Source organism: Eschrichtius robustus, chromosome 13, assembly GCF_028021215.1.
Source record: "Eschrichtius robustus isolate mEscRob2 chromosome 13, mEscRob2.pri, whole genome shotgun sequence".
Classification (NCBI taxonomy): domain Eukaryota; kingdom Metazoa; phylum Chordata; class Mammalia; order Artiodactyla; family Eschrichtiidae; genus Eschrichtius; species Eschrichtius robustus.
In genome coordinates, this window is record NC_090836.1 from 21,079,493 (window position 1) to 21,105,208 (window position 25,716).

A 25,716-nucleotide genomic window follows, 5' to 3' on the forward strand; every position below is an offset into this window, starting at 1 on the left:
CCCCCTTTTATCCGAGAAAATAGTCTAGACTAGGGCTTTAAGCCATTTATAGAAAACACCTCCTGGGCGCGCTCAGCCTCGTGGTCTTGTCGATCACGGGCGCACAATAGCAAGCCTAGAAAAAGGATGGGGACCAGAGTGAACCATTTTCTCTACGGGTAGGGTCCTCCAATGCAGGCGCAAGGACACTAAACCCCACACGTGAAAGACAAAACCGCATGGAATTAGGGGGTAAATTTTAAACATACTTAAGGACACAATGGAAACAGGTCGAACTGGAAACGGTGAAGACCTTAAAAAAAAAAAAAAAAAAAAAGCCTAATCTGGTACATCACTAGGGGAAAGAGGAAGAAAGGGAATCCAAGGAGGCAGAAGGCTGCGGTCAAAATATTTTGGGGTGGCGAAGGCACGCAGGATGCGGCTGTCAGTTCCGGCAGCCCAGAAATTCCGCTTCCCCCCACCAACCCCTCCTCCACCAAAGCGGCTTCCATAGCAACCCTCACGCTCCCCGTGGCTGTCCGCGCCGCGCTCCGGAGCGGGTCCCCGGCGGGACTTTAGACCTGTCTGACGGGGGCTTCTCCGAGGAGTTCGCAGGCTGGGACTCGAGATTTCGGGCAGGGCTGGGGAAAGAGGAGACGCCCGGATGGAGACAGCACGGTGGTGCAAAGCGAAGCAGGACGGTGCGGGAAACAGCAGCAGCGCGCCCTGCCGGGCCCGTGGGCTTCCGGGACCCGGGGCCCAATCCGCCCCACCCCTACGCCCGCGAACGCCCGGGGTTGGCGTACCTGGCGGGCGAGAGCTGCGGCGGCGGGGGGCGGGCTGGCCATGGGGCGGCTCCGGGAGCGCGCGGCTGCGGAGAGCTGCGGCGGCACGCAGAGCCCGGCTGGACGCGAAAGCGGGCGGCGCGGCCAGGCTCCAGCGCACGGACCGCGCGGAGCCGGCCGCCAACACCCGGAGCCCCAGGCCAGGGCCAGGCGCAGGGAACAGCGCAGCGCTTCCAGCATCCGTGGGGGAGAAACCTTCAACTGCCTGGGCACTGTGGTCCTTCGGTCGGGAAACCCCAAGCCGTAGTCCCAGCCCCCAGGGCACGAGAGTGCAGGAGCGCCTTTCCGGCTGGAGGCACTCAGCAAGCATCCTTATTTACCAAACAACGCCTGGGTGGGCCAGGAAACGCCCCTCCGCCCAGGGGAAGGCAACCTCGGGGAAATTAATTTACATTAGGGCAGATTTTCCTTCGACCAACCCACACGAGGCAGTTTCTGATTCTCTCCGCCTTCCTGCCCCGAGAGTTTGCAGCCGGGACTCGCAGTGGTGCCTGGGTTCTTGTCTGCCACCAACCTCCACGCGCAAACTGAAGGAGAGGAACGTGAATCCGGGTTTTAGATTTCTTTCCGCCACCTACCCAAGTCGGATTTGTAACTTGGGGTGTTACGGGGCTACTAGGTTCACATCCCCTAAGAGATGTTTCTGTCCAAAGACCTTGATGCCACTTAGACCCACCTACCCACCCAACCCATTCATCGCTTTCAGGCAAAGTAGACCACGAGTTCTCAACCAAGCAGCTTTGACAATTTTTTGAGGTAGGCCTGTGATGGCAACATTTAGAAAGAGGGAAAAGGAAAACTGTAATGGCTGTTGTCTGCTGTGTGCTCCTGAAGCAATGTCAACCTAAATTATAAGCCTTTCTGGGATTTTAAATTAATAGGAAGTGGTGACTTGTGCTGATTTGATCTTAGGAAGGGGAGAGAGCAGTTTATTTTGGGTAAAAGCGGTTAAATCCAGTCTGCTTTTAGAATTGATCTCATACAGCCCTAAAGACAATACAGCTCTAATCTTATTGCTCAGAAAACTGCATTCACTTCTCCCTTCCTCTCTCCCCTTCATACTAGGCATAGAAAAGCCTCTTATGCTGGGGTGGAGCCCTGACAGGTCACATGTCACTGAAAACCAGAGTCCTTCTTTTTAAAGAAATGTAAAATTGAATTGAACAAGTAAAGAAGATATACAGATTAAGTATACTCTAGGGCTGCCAGTTTTTGACTCCTGCCCCAAGCCTAAAAATAAGAAACCCTTAGTTGAAGAGCTACAGACAACTTATTTGCATTCAAAATGTTGGTTTAAATGTCTACACTGGGACGTCCCTGGTGGTGCAGTAGTTAAGAATCGGACATGGGTTTGATCCCTGGTCAGGGAAGATCCCACATGCCACAGAGCAACTAAGCCCGTGCACCATAACTACTGAGCCTGCGTTCTAGAGCCCGCGAGCCTAGAGCCTGCGAGCCTAGAGCCTGTGCTTCGCAACAAGAGAAGCCACGGCAGTGAGAAGCCCGTGCACTGCAAGGAGTAGCCCCCACTTGCCGCAACTAGAGAAAAGCCTGCGCGCAGCAACGAAGACCCAACACAGCCAAAAAATAAATAAATAAATAATAAATGAATAAATAAATAAAAATTAAAAAAATAAATGTCTACATTGTACTATTCATTCAAAGCCTATTATTGTTTTAAAGGTAGACCCTATACAACTCCAATTTTCTTGCCATTTAAATGTGACCTGTGAATCTTCCCTTTTCAGCCAAGAAAGCATGTGTAATACAAGAATGGTGTTATTAAAGATTTACTACAGGGCCACCCTGACCTTTCCTCCCCTCCAGAGCCAAACTCTGAGAAAGTGCCATCTGTATTAACTGCTTCTATTTCCTTCCCTTTCAAGTGACTATAATTTGACTTCTGTCCAATTATTCCACCTACACAAGGTTCCTAGTAGCCTTCATTTTGCTCAACCCAATGGTTTTCCTTCATGTGCATTTTCATGGCTGCATCTAGATGCTGATGACTTCTTAATACATATTTTTTCAGCCCACCTCTCTCCTGAGCAGTAATGTGCTTACAGTCAAAGATCTGTCTAAAATATTCATTAAGTATGTAACATTTGTGCAGGCAGTGGGCTAAGTGCTGGAGATGCAATGTGCGCACACCTCCATCATATTACCTTGCATTGCCTCAAGCCAAATAGAAAAATGTTACTCGTGTTAAAAAAGTGTTCACTAATCCCACAAATGTGAAATTGCAAATGTAGCCAGTGTTACCTGTGCTTTAAGAGCCTCTGATAATGGAATGATGGAATGTAACTGACTCAGAAAGTTCTGGAAAGGCTTTCCAGCAAGAAATCCTTGAGCAAAGATCTGGAGGATAAACACATTTACTATAGGAAGAAAGGATGAAGAATGTCCGGGATGCAAGTGAGTTCCAGGCAGAAAGGACATCTTTGAGAAGGGAAGGAACGTGGTATTTATTAAAGAGAGAGAGTCAAGGCTGGAGGAGAGACATGTGGAGGGGTGCTCCATCAAAGGTGAGCCTGGGAGGGGAGGCAAAGAGCCAACCAGCTAGTGCCTTAGAGAGAGAGTTAAAGGTTAAGTTTCCCCAAAAGGTAAAAGTATGACTGTCATATAGATATAAAATGAACTTGCAGAGTTTATCTAACTCATTTAATGAAGTTACCAGGCACAGGTAAAAACTGGTTCAAAGAACAGACACATTACTGGGTTAGTGAATTGTTAAAGGAAGTTGCTAATGGACATGAAACTGGCTTCTTCCAAGTGGAGGAGAGATGTTAGTTGAACCCCGACCTTCAGAATTGATTTGCATGTCTACTGACAAGAATTATTTTGCATTTCTATCAGTTAGCTGTACGATAACTCAGAAAACAATAAAACAATGTAAAACCACAATGAAAGGGCCCAAGGAATCCTCAGAAGGAGAAAAAACGTTCAAAAGATTAGGATCTGGTAGGGAATGGGGGTGGGAGTTGACAGCCCTCTGGCTGCAGTTTGGAGATTAGAGGAGGGCCTGGGTGGAGTGGTTTATAAGGAAGCTATTAACAGAACCCACATGTGAGATGATCCTATTAAAAAGCGGGACTTGGCAGGTGGTAGGTGATGCAGATAGAGAGAAGCAGTAAGATTTCAGCAATCTTTAGATAGACTGGATATGAGAAGAAACAAGGGAGGGCGAGGGGCCTAGGAGGGCTCCCTGGATTCTGGCTTGCTTCTCTGGTTAGTGACATTCACCAAGAAAAATGGAACACTGAAAGATGAGGTGGTTTTTTTTTTTTTTTTTTGGCTGCATTGGGTCTTTGTTGCTGCATGTGGGCTTTTCTCTGGTTGTGGTGAGCGGGGGGCTACTCTTCGTTGTGGTACGCAGGCTTCTCATTGTGGTGGCTTCTCTTGTTGGGAGCACGGGCTCTAGATGTGGGGGCTTCAGTAGTTGTGGCACACGGGCTCAGTAGTTGTGGCTCACGGGCTTAGTTGCTCCGCGGCATGTGGGATCTTCCCAGACCAGGGCTCGAACCCGTGTCTCCTGCATTGGCAGGCCAATTCTTAACCACTGCGCCACCAGGAAAGCCCAGATGACATGATTTGAGGGGGTGAGCAGGAGTCTGGTTTGGGGCCTACTGAGTTTTGAGGTGCCTCTGAGACTGGCTGTTAGAGATACAAGCCTGCTAGAGATATTGAGCCTGTCTGAAGCTCAAATGAGAGGTCTGGATTAGAAGTAAACATTTGATAAGTCACTGGCGGTAATCACTGAAGCTATGGGTGTGAATGAGAATGTTATATCTCTGCCTTGGTTTTCTCATCTGTAAAATGGGACAATAGCAAACACTTCATGTTTGCCGATTGAGATAGATTATCATAACATATGTAACAGATGTAAATTACTTAAAGCCTTCCCAGGTAAATATTAATCCCTTGTAGGTAATGATCATTTATCCCAGTTGGCAAACATTTTCTTAAAGGGCCAGATAGTAGATATTCCAGGCTTCAAGGGTCATGTGGTCTCTGCTGCAACTACTCAAATCTGTCACTGTATCACAAAAGCAGCCATAGACAACACATAAAAGAGCAGGCATGTCTGTGTTCCCATAAAATTGTATTTACAAAAATAGGACAGAATGGATTTGGCTTGTAGGTTACTGACCCTTACTCTATGAAGTTTCCCCAGCTAGAAATATAAGTGTCATCCTTCAGACACAACCAAGTGATCTCCACCGTCTACATTCTAGCTCCAAATATCATGACAATCACCATCTCTCCAGCCATATTACCGCCATCCTAGTACAAAATAGCTTCCAAGTAACCTCTGCCTACAGCCTTGCTTCCCATTAAGCCATTCTTAGCGTGTCAACCAGAGAAATTGTCTCAAAATGCAAATCTGAACATAACTCTTGTTGGCTGAAAAATCTTCAGACTTTACATCATCCTTATGACAGAATATTTTAGCAAGCTCCCCCACCTGTCCCTGGCTCTCTGGCTCACCTTTTGCTGTTCTTACTCTCTCCAGCCACCCATGTAACTTAGTTCAGTCCTTCTTTTTGACATCAGGCCTTCTCACAGGTGGCCGTCTGCCTGCAACACCCCCCTGCTACTGCCCACTGCCTCTCTCATCCTTCCTTTCTCAGATTATTTAACAGCACTTCCTTGGGGAGACATTTCTAAGCCCTGTCTAGGCTACATGGGTCCTTCTGCTATTTATTTCTATAGAATTCTTTCCACTACAAAATAACTGTCATACTTTATTCTAATTATTTGATAAATGTTGCTCTAATTTTGATGATGGGAAATTGTGTCCACTTTGTTCACCTAGGAATCCCCCCTCACCCAATGCCAGGCACACAACTGAGACTTAACTATCTGTTGAATTGCAACTCTAATTTTTTAAAAGTGTGTATTTAACATATTTTGGAATTTTAACTGCCAAAGTTTACAAATATAACAGACTAAAAATGTCCTCAGGGGCCACTCTACCGGTAGATCTAGGCTCCTTTCTCCATGAACTGCTCTCTCTAAATCTTTCTCCTTCCTTTTCCTCTGTTCTCATCCTTCCACTATTCCATCTCTTCCCTTAACCACCCATCATAGGGGCTTTCAACGTATTATGACTGTTAAGGGATTCGATCAATGCTTTCCAGCAGAACTTCCTGCAATTATGAGAATGTTCTGTCTCTGCACCAAGCCAAGTTGAAATGTGGTTAGTGTGCTTAAGGAACTAAATTTTTAATTTTGCTTAATTTTCATTCATTTGCATTTACATTTAAATTGCCATATGTGGCTCTGGTCTTAGTGCAGTTTGGGGGCATTGTTATAAGTTTGGCCATAGCTGAGAGTTGGTGTCCTGGCTCTGTCACTTATCAGCTCTATGATCTTTGGCAAATGACTAACCTCTTTTGAGTCTCACATTTTAAATTAGAGTAAGTGACAAGGCAACGATGAGATTCAACATGAAGATATTGTATAAGGGACTCAGCAGTCTTAGTTAGCATCTCATAATTGCTCAATAAATGTCAGCTGTTATTATTTTTCTGTTTTTTTTTTTTTTTTTTTTTTAATTAAAAATCATGATTGCTTTTCACTTATGTGTAACCCTTAGATTAGGTATATTAATAACCGGAACTATATCATATGAGGAGAAATCTTAAAAATCTACATCTAGCACTTCAAGTGTTTCTTGTTTTTAATGTAAAGTTTGTTAAAAAAAAAAAAAAAAAAAAGAGGCTCAGTTTGGCTCATAAAGCAAACTGCACACCTATTATTTGCATGCCTTCTGCTTGGCATTGGGAGGACACAGATGGATGAGAAACAGCTCCTTCCTGCCCTGAGATCACCCCAGCGTTGGAAAGGTTGACTTGACCTTTCCATGTCAATAATAATTTCTTTCTATGACCATAAAGAAATCTTGACGAAGGAATTCTGAGTTGGCCTTTTTTATGCCATGCCTCCTTTATCCAAGTAAAATTAGCAGTTCTTTGCAGTGTGTATATACAACTAACCCCTCAAACAACACAGGTTTGAACTGCACGGATCCACTTATACGTGGATTTTTTTCAATAGTAAATACCACAGTACTACCTGATCCCCTGTTGGTTGAATCCTCAGATGAGAACTTCGGATAAGAGGGCCAACTCTAAGTTATGTGCAGATTTTCAACTGCATGGAAGGTCCCTGCCCCTAACCTCCGTGTTAAGGGTCAGCTGTAGTTACTGTGTCAGTTTCCTCAGGCTGTTGTAACAAAGTACCATTAACTGGGTGACTTAAAACCACAGAAACTTACTGTCTTAAGAGGGGTGGGCAGGGCCATGCTTCCTTTGGTACCTGTAGGGAAGAATCCTTCCTTGCCTCTTCCAGCTTCTGGTAACCTTAGTTGTTCCTTGGCTTGCAGCTCTAGCCTTCACCCTCTGATGGGAGATCACAGGTGTCTCCTTTCCTGTGTCTCTATTTCTCTTCTCATAAGTCATATTGAATTAAGGACCCATCCTAATTCAATTTGACCTCATTTAAACTTGATTACATCTGCAAAGACCCTACTTCCAAGTAAGATCACATCCACAGGTTACTGGGGTTTTAGGACTTCAATATATCTTTTTGAAGGGACACAATTCAACCCATAACAGTTAACTAACTTTAAATTTAATAATCACGACACCTTTAGTGTCCTGTTTTCCACTTTGAATAATAACTTTTACCAGTAAAATGAATTGATTTACAAAACACATGACTTTCACACAACTTTTCATCAGGACTTTATGATTTCATGGGAACAGATCTTTAATAAAATTTACTTAGAGTCTACAAAAGATCAATCACAAAAGCGTGGCTCTAGATTTTTCCCTTCCCTTTCTTAGCCCGTTCAGTAAGTCCCCAAGTCACACTGAGACGCTGCCTGCACATTTCTCTTCTCCGCCTGCTTCTCTCCTTCATCGCTGCTCCTTTCTTTTGGCCACAGCCTCCCAGGTGGTCCCTCCACCCCCTCCATTCTTGATCTCCCATCTCCTCCCCTCCCTCCTACATCCTCCGTGCTGTCCTCAGAGTGCTTGCTCTGAAAATCTTTTTCTAAACTAGTCACTCCCCAGTTCAAAACCGTAATGATATCTGCTACTGGTCCAGCCAGTTATGACGTCCTGGGCACTTTTGTAACCAAGCAGGACCCTATGGGGCCTTCCCAGGACAGACCCCTCCCCCATATCTTCTGCTTTAGCTCCTATCCGAAGTACGTAGATAACAGTATCTGATGCACATTTCCTGAGTTGTTTTACAGATGCTAAAAACCACGACCAAGTGGAAGAAAACTACTTGAAGATCACGAGTATGTAGCCCCCAGACCTACTGGTGCCTAAGGGTTGATAATGTGAACCCCTGTGACACCGCCCTGTTACCTCACCGTCAACCAGTTAGAGAACTGTGCACCCTGCGACGCCCCTCCCTCACGTGGCCTTTAAAATGCTTTGCTGAAAAACCCATCGGGGAGTTCAGGGGTTTTGAGCACTAGCTGCCCTGGACTCCTTGCTTGGTGCTCTATCATAAACGCTGCACTTTCCTTCACCACAACCTGGTGTCAGTAGATTGGCGTTACAACGCACGGGCCAGTGGACCCAAGTTTGGTTCTGTAACACTTTGGGTACACATTTTCTCACCTAATACTCAAAAGAGCCCCTCCCCGACACACACACCATAACTTCTACTTTCTTGATTTTCAGAGACTCAGAGACATTACCTAAATTTCCCGAGATCAAATAGCCGTTAGTTAAATCAGTGTGCCCTCAAGATTGTGATCTTACCTACAACTCTGACTTGTTTCAGTGGCTCCATATTTTACAACTGTAAACCCATCACTAAAAATCGTAGCATGAGTGGTAGATCGTATTTTCCAAAGATTGGCCACAACATTTTCTCCCATTGCATCTGCTCTTCTGTGCAACTCCATCATGAGGTGGAGTTTTCCCCTACCCTTTTGAATCTGGGTGGGCCCTGTGACGGTTTTGACCAACAGCATAGAGCAGAAATGTAAACGCAGTGCTGCTCCAATTCTCGGCGTACACTTCGAATGGCCTGGCAGCTTCTGCATCCTTCCTCTTGGAAGGTGCTTGGGACTCCCTCACTTGGAACCCAGCCGCCATGCTGTAAGAAGCGCTAATGAGGGAGAGGCCATGTACAGGGTCACTAGTCAGCAGTCCCGGATGAGCTCCCAGCCAACATTCAGCACCAGCTGCCAGCCGTGTGAGCTGTCGTCTTGAGCATCCAGCCCTGTTGAGCGTTCAGATGACTGATTGAAATCACATGACAAACCCTAGGTTAAAAGTACTCTGCTGAGTCTCACATACTAAGAGAATGAACTTACAGTTACTAGAGGGGAAGGGTGGGGGGGAGGGATAGTTAGGGAGTTTGGGATTGACATGTACATATTTAAGATGGCTAACCAACAAGGACCTACCGTATAGCACAGGGAACTCTGCTCACTATTATGTAGCAACCAAAATGGGAAAAGAATTTGAAAAAGAATAGATACGTGTATATGTATCACTGAATCACTTTGCTGTACACCTGAAACTATCACAACATTGTTTTTTTGTTTGTTTGTTTTTTGGCCACGCCATGCGGAATGTGGGATCTTAGTTCCCTGACCAGGAATCGTTTAACCCATGCCCCCTGCATTGGAAGTATGGAATCTTAACCACTGGACCGCTGGGGAAGTCCCACACAACATTGTTAATCAACTATACCCCAATATAAAATAAAAAGTTAAAAAAAAGAAAAAACCTACTCTGCTGAGCCCAGATAATCTATAGACCATGAGAGACAGTAGAACATTGTTTTAAGCCACAGAATTTTGGGTTAGTTGGTTATATAGCAATGTTAACCAAAACAGCATGCAAGCCTAACATATATTTATATAGTCATTTATGAAAATAACCTAATACATAAGTCATACACAAAAATCGGAATAAAAAAAGATGAGATAAACATGAAATAATTAGCATTATAAAATATCTTCCTAATTATGGTGGTTTTCGTCTACCATCCTTGGCTACAGGCCAAATATACAGAAGGGCTAAGTAATCATTAATGACAGTAGATAGAATTCCCTTTTAAATAGTCTTGATGATACCACAATTTTGTGCCCCACTGCTTGTCAGTTCTGATTAAATCATTGGTATTTCTATCTCGGGATATGGATAATGGAGAAGCTGTAATAAGAATTGGAGAAATAGGGACTTCCTTTGTGGCGCAGCGGTTAAGAATCCGCCTGCCAATGCAGGGGACACAGGTTAGAGCCCTGGTCCGGGAAGATCCCACATGCCGCGGAGCAACTAAGCCCATGCACCGCAACTACTGAGTCTGCTCTCTAGAGCCCATGAGCCACAACTCCTGAGCCCGTGCTCTAGAGCCCACGAGCCACGACTACTGAAGCCCATGCGCCTAGAGCCCATCCTCTGCAACGAAGAGAAGCCCGCGCACCACAAGGAAGAGTAGCCCCGGCTCGCAGCAGCTAGAGAGAGCCTGCATGCAGCAACGAAGACCCAATGCAGCCATAAATAAATAAATAAACAAGTAAACAAATAAATGGAATTGGAAAAATATTAGCTGTTTTGTTTTTGTTATTTCCTTATTTTTATATCACTAATACTTTATCTTTATATCACTAATACTTTATTTTTTTAAATTTAACTGTAGTTGATTTAAAATACTGTTTAGTTTCAGGTATACAGCTTCAGATTCTTTTCCATTATAGGTTATTACAAGATATTGAATATAGTTCCTGTGCTATACAGTAAATCCTTATTGTTTATCTATTTTATATGTAGTGGTGTGTATCTGTTAATCCCATACTCCTAATTTATCCCTCCCCTTCCCTTTTCCCCTTTGGTAACCGTAAGTTTGATTTCTATGTCTGTGAGTCTTTTTCTGTTTTGTAAATAAGTTGATTTGTGTTATTTTTTAGATTCCATATACAAGAGATATCATATAATATTTGTCTTTGTCTGAGTTACTAATCTCTAGGTCCATCCATGTTGATGCAAATGGAAATATTTCATTCTTTTTTATGGCTGAGTAATATTCTATTGTGTGTGTGTGTGTGTGTGTGTGTGTGTGTGTGTGTGTGTGTGTATCTCCACATCTTCTGTTGATGGGCACTTGGGTTGTTTCTGTGTCTTAGCTATTGTAAATAGTGCTGCTATGAACATTGGGGTGCATGTATCTTTTCAAATTAGATTTTTCATCTCTTCTGGATATATGCCCAGGAGTGAGATTGCTGGATCATATGGTAACTCTATCCTCAGTTTTTTAAGGAAGCTCCATACTGTTCTCCATAGTGGCTGTACCAATTTACATTCCCACCAATAGTGTAGGAGGGTTCCCTTTTCTCCACGCTCTCTCCAGAATTTATTATTTGTAGACTCTTTGATGATATATGCTTTGAATTTTGTTTGTGTTTGTTTTATTCTGTTTGCAGAAATCTGTTAAAGCTAGTTGTCCCTTTTTCAAGGATTATCAATTTAACACTGGCTGACGTAATCTACAAAGCCCCTTAACCAGGCTCATACAAATTGTCACAGTCACAACCCCCTCTGCTGAAAGAGGACGAATGCTCAAGGCTGCACAGGAGACCCTTCCCCTGCCCTGCCTCGGGACACTCAGTGCTCAAAGTCAGTGACAGTGTGACCCTCTGATGGACTGAGTAGACGGTGTCCATGTCAACCCATGTGAGTTAAATATATGTACAATTTCATTTTTTCCCACATGTTAGAAAAAACATAAATATAATCAATGCTTCTGACACCCCAGTGGTCTCTGTTGCACATCCTGGGGGTACACACCCACCTTGAAACCACTGGGCTCGCAGACAAAGTGCAGACTCCTGAGCTCGGCGGATTCTGCAAATTCTGAAGCTTTCTCTCCCTTCCTGCCCTTCCTCTCGACCTCATTGGCACTTCTCATTTTCCTTCATACACAGAAGAAATCCTTAGCATGGCAAGTCTCTACACTAGGGTCATCTTGACGTACCCTAAAAAGGAGTGACAGAAGGACAGAGAAGCAGACACCTGAAGATTCTAGGTAGAAAGATACAAAATTTTATTTCATGTTTGGAAACAATTATGCTTATAATATTGCATTTTCAGAAATAGAACCACATATCAACTTCTGAGAGGGAGAAATTAATCCTAACTAAATGAGGCTTGTTTTTTAAAATCCAGAGTATTAGATCCTGGATTGCTTTAGAGAACATTTTGTTTTCCACCGAAAGCAGCTGCTCCGCTTTTAAGAGTACAAGTTAATCTACTTTGAGGAAATTAACAGCAGAAAGAAAAGGCCTTGGGCCACGACCAAGGTAGATGTATTAAGTTTTATTCATGTTTGTTAAGTATACTATTTACAGTAGAATCCACAACATACTCCCATTAAGATAAACTAATTTTAGTAAGTACACGATAAGTAGGAAAAATGAGGAGTGGTTGATGATTGACATGAGCAAAAGATATACAGCAAAGGAAAATTAGGTATTTTGGAATACAGTGAACTTTTGGAAAAAGTTAATGAAAATGCCTTTCCTGTGAATGTAATATATGTTCAAGAAAATATAAAATACTAACTTCTCTCAGATATGTCCCTTTGGCTGTAAGGTGTGCCATTCCCTATCAGAACTGTAAAACAGGTCACTTATCACCACCTGCTCTCTGAGATCATTCCAAGTATGCAAGAGAAATGCAAACAAAAGGGAGGAGAGGCCATCAAGCTTTCTGGAGGTGAAAAGGCCAAGGGCACGCCTTGTGTATCTGTCATTTCCAGCATGCTTTCTGTAAACCTCAGATACTCTAATTTTAATGTGGAAAGATAAGGCACAGAAAGAACAGTGCCGTGTGTCTGTCACCTGGATCAATAACGGCTGCCTTCTTCAATGTTCCTCGCCAGGCGGGACGATTCATCAATCAGAGTCAGGGGGTGGAAGAGGCAAGGCTTTTCAACAAAAGTTGTCATTGCTCCTGCTGCCTCGATCTTAAGCATAGTCCAAACTCAGGCTATCACAACACACGGCAAAACTTCCTGTTTCTAATGCCATTCTCCACCCCAGACGAGAAACAGCAATAAGACAAAGAAGTGAAGCCTGACAGTGGGTTTATGAGGACTTAATTTTAAAAGGTTTTATTGACACATCATCTGAACTGTCCATTTCTTTGTGCTCTGGTGGTTTGCTGGGCAATTTGGAGGGAATGAAAGAAAAGCTTTTCTCCTGCAGCATGGGAGAAGCCCGTTGAGAAAAGGGAGATGGGAAAAGAGAACTGGCAATATGCTTGTCCCACGGATGTTTTCCTGCCGGCAGAGCTTGGGAAAGAGTTAAATAAAGGTTAAGAACCTGGGAGATGATTGGCTTCCTAATACTTGTCTGTCCTGTGTACTGTTTTGGAAAGTCTTCCTGTATCCCCAGGGGTGTGAATTCTGCAGGTTGGAGATACTAGTTTAACCTTACATTTACTAGAGCAGTTATGAGGCTTCTTTCTTTCATTCATTCATTCATTCATTCATTTATGGCTGTCTTGGGTCTTCGTTTCTGTGCGAGGGCTTTCTCTAGTTGCGGCAAGCGGGGGCCACTCTTCATCGCGGTGCGCGGGCCTCTCACTATCGCGGCCTCTCTCGTTGCGGAGCACAGGCTCCAGACGCGCAGGCTCAGTAGTTGTGGCTCACGGGCCTAGTTGCTCCGCGGCATGTGATATCTTCCCAGACCACGGCTCGAACCCGTGTGCCCTGCATTGGCAGGCAGATTCTCAACCACTGCGCCACCAGGGAAGCCCTATGACGCTTCTTTACGGTCTTTAACTGTCCGGGCAGGGACTTCATCCTCTTTTGGATTTCCAGTGCTTAGTACACGGCCAGGCAACTGTGTGAACCTCCAAAAATATTTTCTGAATAGATTGATTGAATGTATAAATCCACCATGTTTTTGTTTAAATTAAAAAAAGATATAATGGATGTTAACTAAACTTATTGTGACAATTAAAAAAAAATGGACAGATAAGCTGATTTGTTTTACACACACATACATATAGGGAGAGAAGGAGAAAGAGTAGAAAACAGATACCTAAGTAAACTCAATTGTGTTAGGCATAAAAGAATCAAAGATAGATTTTTAAAGTGGCCATTTGTTCAGGCTCTGTGTCATAGATATATTGAACCTTACTTACTAAAACTGCCTTTACCTATTTACAAGATATTTTGCCTACCTCCCCTAACTTCCACACATTTCTGAATAGAAATGCCCCTCGGAACTTTTTCTGAATCTCACTAAGTCATGCGTTCCGAGTTCATAGCAAGATTTTGTTTCAAGCTCTAGCTCTGTTATCTAGGAGATCTATAACCTTGGGCAAATCTCCTTGTGTCTCTGAACCTCACGTTAATTTCTGAACCTCAGCTACCTTCCCTACAGAGGTAAAACGGAAATATGTAAGTTAGAACATTTTGCAAACATGAACAGAATATGTTATAGTTGTTTCTTTTTTCTAATATCAGGTTATCAAGTTTGTAGGGAGACCCTATAACACAGCGGTAAAGCACACAGACTCTGGAGTGACAATGCTGGATTCAGTGGCTCCGCAAGTTTGGTCTAGTTACTTAACCTTCCTGTGTCTCAATTTTTCCACTTGTGAAATGTTAATAATAGAGTATTCATGAGGGCTAAATGAGGTAATTCACATAAAGCCTGTGCTGGCACGTAGTAAGCTCTCACTCCGTTAGTTATAATTATTGCAGTGAAGATTCATATTGAATCTTCACATCTGAGAAATATTTGAGAAAATTTGGCATCTGCGAAACTGGAATTATTTCTAATTTTATAGAGATGAAAGGATCCACAGGACTTTCACCTCGCTACACACAGACTTTGTGGCATGGCTTCCTTGCAACCCTGCTGCCTGGCTGAGAAGGGGTGGTTTGACCTTAGATGCCCATAAATCCACCTGGCAAATTGACCACTCCCATGTGGCTAGCGCTTCTACTGTTGTACTAAGAGGTCCACTGGCTTTTTAGCCTTTCCTCAGATTACTGGACCAACATACAGAAAAACCAGTTTTCCATTAGGGTTCCTTCAGTGTTTGGATTTGGTGCAGTCCTCAAGTGAATTAAAACTCGTTTCCTCAAAAAGCCTGGTTAATTTATTTCTCTGCTTTTAAAAATTGGTATGGAAGCTCTTTCTCACTAATGATGACAGCATACATTTTCCCCACTAAAGTAAGCCCAATATATGGCAGTCTCAATTTACCAAACAGATATATCATAGGACAGGGGACCCCAACCACCAGGCCACGAACCGGTACCAGCCCGTGGCCTGTTAGGAACCGGGCTGCACAGCAGGAGGTGAGCGGCGGGTGAGCGAGCAAAACTTCATCTGTATTTACAGCTGCTCCCCATCGCTCGCATTACCGCCTGAGCTCCGCCTCCTGTCAGATCAGTGGTGGCATTAGATTCTCATAGGAGCGGGAACCCTACTGTGAACTGCGCATGCGAGGGATCTAGGTTGTGCGCTCCTTATGAGAATCTAACGCCTGATGATCTGAGGTGGAGCTGAGGCGGTGATGCAAGCGCTGGGGAGCGGCTGCAGATACAGATTATCATCAGCAGAGAGGTCTGACTGCACAGAGACCACAATAAATCAATTGCTTGCAGACTCATATCAAAGCACTATCAGTGAGTGGCAAGTGAAAACAAGCTCAGGGCTCCCACTGATTCTGCACTATGGTGAGTTGTATAATTATTTCATTATATATTACAGTGTAATAATAATAGAAATAAAGTGCACAATAAATGTAATGCACTTGAATCATCCTGAAACCATCCCCCCACCCCAGGTCTGTGGAAAAATTGTCTTCCATGAAACCGGTCCCTGGTGCCAAAAAGGTTGGGGACCGCTGTCATAGAGTTTCTACAATGCAAAAGTTTTGCCACAAATGGCTTTTATTTATTAAAAAAATTTTTTTTTAATTGAAGTAGAGTTGATTTACAATGCTGTGTTAATTACTGCTGTACAGCAAAGTGACTCAGTTATACACATATAGACATTTTTTTTATATTCTTTATGGTTTACCACAGGATATTGAATATAGTTCCCTGTGCTACACAGTAGGACCTTGTTGTTTATCCATTCTAAATGTAATAGTTTGCATCTACCAACTCCAACCTCCCAATCCATCCCTCTCCCTCCCTCCTCCCCCTTGGCAACCACAAGTCTGTTCTCTATGTCTGTGAATCTGTTTCTGTAGATAGGTTTATTTGTGCCATATTTTAGATTCCACATATAAGTGATAATATATGATATTTGTCTTTCTCTTTCTGACTTACTTCACTTAGTATGATAATCTGTAGTTGCATCCATGTTGCTGCAAATGGCATTGTTTCGTTCTTTTTTATGGCTGAGTACAGATTTTAAAAAGCAATTTACTCTGTGCATTTGAGTATGGTTAGTTTACAAGATATAAGTAGATATTATGACTTTACAATAATGCAGCCATCTACTGTGTAAAAATAGGCTCAGCAGTAAAGAATTGCATTTCTCATACACTCTACCTTCTGCCATAGAAAAAGATGTTTTTAAAAGTGTGAGCATGTAAAAAAACTTACATGTTTTTTAAAATTGAGATATAGTTGACATATAACATTATATTAGTTTCAAGTGTACAACATGATTCTATATTTGTGTGTATTGTGAAATGATCACCAGAATAAGTCTAGTTAACATCTGTCACCATACATAGTTAACAGAAATTTTTTTTCTTGTGCTGAAAATTTTTAAGATCTGCTCTCTTAGCAACTTGCAAATAGCCAATACAGCATTGTTAACTATAGTTATCATGCTGCACATTACAGCCCCAGGACTGAGTTATTTATTTTATAACTGGAACTTTGTACCTTTTGACCCCCTTCACCCATTTTGCCCAGCCCCCAACCCCACCTCTGGCAACCACCAATCTGTTTCTGTATCTATAAGCTTGGTTTTGCTTGTTTGTTTATTTGTTTGTTTGCTTGTTTTTAGATTCCACATATGAGTGAGATTATACAGTATTTTTCTTTCTCTGTCTGACTTAATTTCAGATAGAATAATTCCCTCAAGGTCCATTTAATTTCAGATAGAATAATGCCCTCAAGGTCCATCCATGTTGTTGCAAATGGAAAGATTTCTTTCTTTCTTGTGGCTGAATAATATTCCAGTGTGTGTGTGTGTGTGTGTGTGTGTGTGTGTGTGTGTGTATTACAATTTCTTTATCCATTCATCCGTTGATGGACACTTGGATTGCTTTCATATCTTGGTATTATAAATAGTGCTGCAGTGAACATAGGGGTGCATAAATAGTGGGCAGCTAATAAACAACAAACATTTATTTCTCACAGTTCTTGAGGCAGGAAGCCCAGGATCATGGTACCAACATGACCGGTGAGGGCCTTCTTTGGGGATGCAGACTTTTTGTTGTGTCCCGGGTGGTAGAGGGACAAGGGATCTCTCTTGAGCCTCTTTTATAAAGTCCTAATCCCAGTTATGAGAGCTTAGTCCCCTTCCAAAGAACCCACCTACTACTATTATCATCTTTGGGGGTTAGGATTCAACATGTGAATGCTGGGGGGACACATTCAGACCATAAAAAAACTCCCAAGTTATTTCATATTTGTTAAGTGATGAAACACACAGCCATACACACCCCCACACACACATTTTAGTGAAAGATGCAGGTGTTCTTATAAGCTGGTGTGTGAACCTGTTGTTCTCACCAAATGAGTCATCAAAGATTTGAGAGTTAATTTACGTGAGCGGATGTGTCAGTGTTACTTTGACCAAAAGACATGAGCATGCACACAAAACACAAGGTGTTCCTCATATAAACAATGAACATACTGCATAATAACAACCACCCTCCATCAGACACATTTATATCAGGCCCTTAATCCCACACATGTTTCATACAACAACACTATAAGGTAGGTATTATTATCATTATAAATTCCATTTTGCAGATGAGAAAATTGGAAAAAGTGTGATGATTTGCTAGGATGATGTGCAGGACTCAGTGCTCACAGCTGTGATTTATTACAGGATGAAAAAGGACCAAAGGCAGATGAGCAAAGGGAAAAGGCACGTGGGACAAGGCCCAGAGGAAACCAGGTGCAAGCTTCCAAGGGACCTCTCCCAGCACAGTCACAAAGGATGCGCTTCGTTCCTTCAGCAACACGTTGCAACAACACGTGTGAAATGTCATCTACCAGGGAAGCGCAGTAGAGACTCAGTGCCCGAGGTTTTTATTGGGGGCTGGCCATGTAGGCACCCTCTACCAGCACATACAAATTTCAGACTCCCAGAAGGAAACAGATGTATGGCAGAAAGCACATTGTACAAATAGTTTAGGTACAGTAAGCCACTCTTATCAGGGAACTGTGGGAACCCTCTGGAAATTCAAGTTCCCAGACACCAAGGGCCAGCCTTGCCAGTAGACGTTTCCAAGACTAGCAATCTCAGATCTACTTCATTAATGCTTTTATGCACAGGAGTAGACCTGATCAACTGTGGAAAGGTTGTCATTGAGGGCAAAGGCCATGAAGTATCCGAGTGAAGTTCTCATGTTCACTTTGGAGATAACCAAACTGTATATCAGAAAGGCAGATTGCCTTGACCAAAGTCACATCTAAAAAGAGGCAGCTTTTGGGCTGGCCGTCCATGGTTAAGACTCTGCACTTCCAATGCAGGGGACACGGGTTGGATCCCTTGTGGGGGAACTGAGATCCCACATGCCGCGCGGCACGGCCAAAAGAAAAAACAAATAAATAATAAAATAAAATAAAATGAGGCAGTGCTGGTACTAGAACCCAAGTCTTCAGACCACACAGAGCACTTAACAGATGTGAAAGTAGAAAGCAGTCTGTGTAGTCTATGCCCATCTCTGCAGTAACTGGGGATCTTGATCAATTTGTTTAATTTTTACTAATTCGCTGTTAGATTTTATCACAAAATGAACAAAACAATACAAGTTGATTTTGCACAGGTAGCTTTTTGGTCTAAATGATGGCATGATTAGAGCACTAGGTATTTTCAATCAGGTACGTTTGTAACTTACTTACTCTCTCATTTCCTCCCTTTTCTAGACTGAGAATTTATTGAAAAATATTATAATTTTTAATAACTTATAATAAAATAACAAATTACGAGAGAGGAGAGAGAGAAAGGGAAACCTCTTCTTTACATGAGAATGCCAACGGACCAATGCTGAGAATGATATAATTACATCAGTCAAGGGATCCTAAAATCATCAGATGAAAGGTGGTTGGAGAATGAGATATTCACAGTCTCAAAGTATCATGCCACAGATTACATACTAATTAAAAAAGGGGAGGGAATTCCCTGGTGGTCCAGTGGTTAGGACTTGGTGCTTTCACTGCCGTGGCCTCGGTTCAGTCCCTGCTTGGGGAACTAAGATCCTGCAAGCCACGTGATGCAGCCAAAAATAATAATAGTTTTAAAAATTAAAAAATTTTAAAAAATAAAAAGGGGGAAATATCCCTTTACAAGGAGAGAAGTCCTGGCCATCACCTTCACCAAGTGATCAAACTTAACATGTTCATAGAGGTACCAGCAAACATTATGTGTCTCCTGATGGGAGCCAATGAGGACACAATCTCACCTCAGTGGTATTCTTACCGAGAGGTTTAACCTGGACCCAAAAGAAAAAACTAGACAAATCCAGAATGTGGGGACATCCTACAAGACAACTGGCTGAAATCTTCAAAACAGACAGTGTCATGAAAAAGAACAGCAGCAAAAAAGGGATAGTTCTAGGCTGGAAAGAGACAAATGCAATGTGTAAACAACAAAACCAATAAGCACAAAGCTATGAAAGATATTCTGAGGCCAGCTGGAACAAACAGCACATGGGCTGGAAATGATGTCACTGCAGTAATTTTAATTTTCTTAAGTGTGCTGTTTGGAGAATGTCCCTATTCCTGGGACATGAAGTATTTTGGGTGAGAAGTATCATCACAGCTGGAATTTATTTTCATATGATTCATCACTTGAGAGAAAGATAAAGCACATGAAAAGCTTAACCACTGATGAATCTAGATAAAGGGCATACAGGTTGTTTTTTGCATATCCTTTCATCTCTACAGTAAGTGTGATGGTGGCTAATTTTATGTGTCAACTTGGCTAGGCTATGGTGCCCATTTGTTTGGTCCAGTATAAGTCTAGATGTTACTGTGAAGGTAGTTTTTAGATGTGATTAACAGTTAAATCAGCAGACTTTGAGTAAACCAGATCACCCTCCGTAGTGTGGGTGAGCCACAACGAATCAGTTGAAGGCCTTAAGAGGAAAAAAAAGAATATGTTTTCCAGAAGAAGGAATTTGGCCTCAAGACTGCAACACAGAAACCCTGCTTGAGTTTGTAGCCTACCTGGTCTGTCCTGCAAATTTCAGAATTGGGACTACAGCTTCAACTCTTACCAGAATTTCCAACCTGCCAACTTGCCCTCTAGATTTTGAACTTGCAAGCTCGCACAATCGCATGAGCCAATTCCTTAGCCTAAACCTCTCTCTCCATGTATGTTCTATTGGTTCTATTTCTCTGGAGAGCCCTGCCTAATGCAGTAGGTTTGGAAGTCCTCTAAAAAAAAAGTTGTGGAGAAATTATAAAAATTCATACATATATATAAATTTTTCACTTGTCTGTAAAATGTGGGACAGAATAATTAAAAAACACATACAACCTTTAAACCCCATTTCAACTCTGAGTTACAATCTTCATCCCCTTATTAAAAATTTTGCATAAACAATAGTTATTTGTTTTGAGTTAAATTTCAGCTCTTGAAGAAAGATAAATACTATATGATATCGCTTATATGTGGAATCTAAAAAATATAACAAACTAGTGAATATAAAATTAAAAAAGCAGACTCACAGATAAGAGAACAAAATATGGTTACCAGTGGGTGGGCGGACAATACAGGGGTGGAGAGGGGGAGGTACAAACTACTGGGTGTAAGACAGGCTGGAGGATGTGTTGTGCAACACGGGGAATAGAGCCAGTATTCTGTAATAACTGTAAATGGAAAGCAATCTTTAAAGATTTTGTAAAAATAAAAAATTAAATTGAAAAAAATTTCATGGAATTCCCTGGTTGTCCAGTGGTTAGGACTCTGTGCTCTCACTTCCCAGGGCCCGGGTTCAATCCCTGGTCGAGAAACTGAGATCCCACAGGTTGCGTGGTGTGGCCAAAAAAAAAAAAAAAAAAGAAAAAGAAAAGAAAAAATTTCAGCTCTTTGGTGATGACGAAATGACCAAAAATCCAATTATGGGGGAAAAAAAGGAGAACTCAAGGTGACTTATATAGACAAGCTCTACGTAACAGTACTGGGAAAACTGAGAATATTATTATTTATCCTTAAAATATTTGTCTGAGATTCCAATTAAACATGGTGGAATACAAGACCATTTCTCCACAATCCTTCCAGAAACTCACTGAAACAATAGTATTTTTTAAAGTGCAATCCATAAGAGAAAGAGAATAGGAGACAATAGTACCGAGTGACGTCAACCATTCTGGAAGGCAGAAAGCGGAAAGTGAGAAATCACCAACTCTGTAGCCTAGAAGGAACTGAAACCACATTGCAAAGGAGACACTGAAGAAAATCTGATTTCCTTCACAGAAGCTCAGAAAGACTCAGAAGAGAGGCACCAGGAATTTTAAAAGGTAAAGCTGAAGTAGGGAGTTTTGATAAAAATCTGCATAACCATTACTGAATGGCATTAACTTGGGATGAGTACAATCAGTAAGAGTTTTATTTTTCTCTCACCACCACCCTCAACCCCACTTTTTAAAACCTAGCTCCCCATGTGGAGATGACCAGGCTGATCCTGTTGTGTTCCCAGTCACTTTTAAGTATGAGTCCAATCTCGTTTTCAAGTATTTAAAAGACCCAGTATGAACTGAAATGAAACTTTCACGTCACATTGACGGCTGTTTCTCCTTGATCAGCCCTCACCCCAAACCCAGCAGCTGGAATGTGGCCTCCTATTTTTTTACCACTCTCCTTGTTCCATCTTCTCTCCACTCCCCAGCTGCAATTTCTGGATCCCGCAGGGTCATGTGCACCAGCAACAAGAGGAAATGGGAACACACTTGTCTAGGATCATTATATGCTGGCATTGCCCTCCCCCCCAGCCCCATGGCAAATGGTCAAATGCTGGCTTTTTATAGCATCATAGGGCATCTATGGATGCTTCACATACCTGTCTTCTCTTACCGCCCCACCAAAGGAGACCTCTGCCCTGCAGTTCCCCACTGCAGTAGTACACACCGTGCCTCACCTCTGATGGGGCCCCTTCAGCTCTGGTGCTGGCATTATACCCCCTAAGCAGCCTCTGATAGCTGGCCTCTCCTTGCCCCAGAAAGCAGCCTTCTTGGACAGGATCCTTTCTGGGTGCTTCTGATACGGCTCCTTTCCTAAGAGTCCTCATGGCTCATGGCATCTTTGCCCCACAAAACTCTGGAATTGTAAACTGCATCCTCTGAAGACCCCTCTCTTGACTCTTCCATCACAGGCAGCACCAGCCAGCCTTGACTGACCCAGGGGAGAGTCAGACACTGGTATATACCCCGCACCCCAAATGCCAGAGAACACAAATAAAGTGCGCTCAAGAAATCTCCAGGCTCTACTCCAGACCCTTTCAGCAAAGGGACCCACTGATCTCCTCACATAGTTTTTGGTGAGGATCCTGTAGGAGAGATGGGAGTATCCCTCCTTCCCTCCTCCAGGGTAAAGGAGGGGAAATGCCAAGCACACCTTGCTTGGTCAACAATTTTTTTTCCAAATAATGCTTTTCTTCCCTGCCTGCTCAATCTCCAGCCTTCTGTTAAATATAAATTGGAGATAAGTAATGAGTTAAAAGTTTATAGAACTAATTTTGCTGTCCTTTAGGAAGTTCTTTGGATACATCAAAAATGTCTGCTTGGAATGTATAGGTACTTGTCTCTCTGTGTTCGCTGCAGTATCTGCTGGGGATTGGTTCCAGGACGCCCCCTCAGATACCAAAATCCGAGGATGCTCAAGTCCCTTATATAAAACCACGTAGTACAGTCATGGATATGGAGGGTTGACTCTACTAGAGCCTCAGTGGAGATCATGGTCCCATTTAACATCCTGTCTTACCCATATAAGGTTCATATACACCTACCCCTGGGGGTCCACACCCACCTAGCCCAGCCAGGTAACTACTTCTTCCTAATTCCAGAAGGAAATGAGAGATTTATTCACTGGAGAAATGAGCCACAAGAGATCCAGGCTTGAGGGAATCTAAACACTTTCCAGGGAAAATAATGAAAATCCACACAGTAAATGATGAAACCACTAGTTCCCTACGGTGGTCCACACAACATAGGCAGAAAGTCCTATGCAGATTGGATGATTCTTCCTGAGAAAACTATATAACGCCCTGAGAAAAGACCTAGAGTTAAGGATAGTTGGGAATCCTCCAGTGAAATGGTCTAGTCACTTCCCTGTGGTCATAAAACTGTGAAATGGACCAGAGAAGGCACCAAGCATGTGTACAGAGCTTCCCAGAGGCTTCTTGCTGCCTCATTCTTAAATATAAATGGGTTGCCACAGATCACCAGATATTTGAAGAAAGCTTCCTACGTGAAAGGTAACCCCCTCCTCCCAAAAAAACAGAAACAAATAAGAGGTATAGGGGAGGAGCAATGCAGAGAGTATGAAGAAAATGTGTTAATTATAATTAATTTCCTCAGAAATATAGAGAAGATATTTCATCCATGAAACAAGAACATGATGTTATTATTTAAATAATTAGAGAATTTTTAATGGTCTTAGAAATATGAAGACTAAAATTTTTAAAGTCAAGGAAAAGGTTGGAAGATAACATTGATGAAATCTCCCCCCTTCCCAAATTGGACATTCGGGGAGAAATTTTTTTAATTAGAGGATCAGTCAAGGCAGTCTAACAATAAACAAATAGGAGATTAAGAAAAAGAAAAGAAGAAAGAGGAGGGGAAGAAATTATCAAAAGATATATGACCAGAAAATTTCCTAGGATGAAAGGACTCGTGTCATCGTAAAGTTTCCAAACACAAGCAATAAAAAGAGATCCTGAATGCTTCTGGAAAGAACAAAAATAGGTTGCATGTAAAAAGGATCTGAAATAAGAGTGCCCTTTGACTTCTCATTAATGACACAGGAAACTAGAAAACAATACAGTAATTCCTTTAAAATTTGGATGCAAAATCATTTCTAACTCAGAAAGCTGTTCATAATCAAATATCAACCTAGTGTGATAGAACAAAAGCATTTTCAGGCATGCAAGGAATCAAAATATTTACCTCATATACTTTTTAATTGGAAAGTACTGAAGGATATGCTCCACACAAATGAGGAAGTAAACTAAGAAAGAGGAAGCCATGAGATTCAGAAATCTGGGGGCCTAACACAGAGGATACAGGATGCCAAGGAGAAGTCTTAGAAAGACAGCTGTGCAGCTGTCCTGGAGAGAAACCAGGACAGATTGGAACAAGAACAAGAAGGGTAGCAGAAATAAAAATAGTCCAGGAAAGATAAAAAAGGACTGACAGATAAATGGATACACTTGACCTACGCAAAATTACAGAGGCTATTTGAGAGTTGGGAATAATTTGTAATAAATACATAGTAAAGTGAGCAAATGGAAGAAAAGAATGCAATAATTAACTACAGGAAAAACAAAAGGTTGTGTAAGAAAAAAAAGTAACCATAATATACTATTTGACTCACCAGTGACTTTTTAAAATGCAGTTCCATCTGTTGCTCAAATGATCCACTGCACTTTGAATAAAATCCACACTCCTTACCATGGCTTAAAGGAGTATTCATGATGTGGCCCTATCATGAAACTTTTCTCCTCTCTCACTAGACTCCAGGAAGTTTAGTAAGCTAACTCTGCTGCTCACTATGCATGGGATGCTACCTCCAGATCATCCCATGGTTTTTCATGGTACTCAGGTCTTAGCACAAAATTCACCTTCTCTGTGAGTCTTTCCCTGACCAGCCAGTATAAATTAGTATTGGCTTCCCCTCAGCTCTATCACTATAACATCACTTCATTCTATTTTCTTGCTACTGCATCACTAATTGAAATATTTTATTTGTTAGCATATGAGAGTAAATTAGAATAACTTTAGTTAATATTTATGTAGTACTTATTTCAAACCACCGATAGAAGGGCTCTACATTTGTTATTTTATTCAATGCTCACAGCATCCTGGAAGGTAGGTACTATTATTACCACCATTTTATAGATAAGAAAACACACCAGCAGTCTGGTCCCAGATTTTGCTCATAACCATCATGTTACGTGGCCTTTCCCTATGAATGCCATGAGAGTGTTGACTCTGCCTAGTCTTCATTCTCATAGCCTCAAGACCTTGAGCAGTGCCGGATGCTTACACAGTAAATACTCCTCAAATGTTTGTTCAATAAATGCATTTTAGTAATCTGAAGTCATCATCCTGAGGGAAATGAAAAGAAGGGGGTGGATATTTTTCCTTCTTTGCTATTAGTTATATCACCACATCTCAGTTTTGTTTACCTTTTGGCACCAGCTGCTCTGGTTCTTCTAGATTTTGGATCTCTTAATCAAGAGATTTCTATCTTCCTTACAGGCTTTGGGTCCTTTGGTGGCTCCATCACATTACTATTATCTCTCCTTTTCTCTCTAATCCTGTTAACACTGTATTAACTCGTCTGCTACCCAAGGACTGAAGGACAAGATGGCCCCGCCCTCTGGTCTGTGCCCAGGGTGAAATGGATGTGATGGTGATTGCTTCTTGGACCAAGTGGATCCAGTGAGTTGCCTAAAGGGCATCTGGAAGACTCATT

At 42.3% G+C, this 25,716-nt stretch overlaps 2 protein-coding genes across 4 annotated transcripts in view; one reads left to right on the forward strand and one right to left on the reverse strand.

The window, feature by feature from the left end:
• BCAT1 (branched chain amino acid transaminase 1) overlaps nucleotides 1-25,716 on the reverse strand; it is a 115,421-nt gene that overhangs the window by 76,182 nt on the left and 13,523 nt on the right. For 2 of the 3 annotated variants that reach the window (XM_068560004.1, XM_068560005.1), the window contains one exon: nucleotides 11,652-11,835. The exons of the other annotated variant lie outside the window; for it this stretch is intronic. In XM_068560004.1, coding sequence (XP_068416105.1) covers nucleotides 11,652-11,768 — 117 coding nt within the window. In that variant the 5' untranslated portion in view covers nucleotides 11,769-11,835. The remainder of the gene's footprint in view (nucleotides 1-11,651; nucleotides 11,836-25,716) is intronic. 3 annotated transcript variants of the gene reach the window in all.
• Nucleotides 260-9,064, forward strand: LOC137775135 (uncharacterized). Its single transcript, XM_068560800.1, is given in 5 exon segments — nucleotides 260-284; nucleotides 482-547; nucleotides 550-1,158; nucleotides 7,893-8,040; nucleotides 8,911-9,064. Coding segments are annotated over 5 exon segments (1,002 nt in total).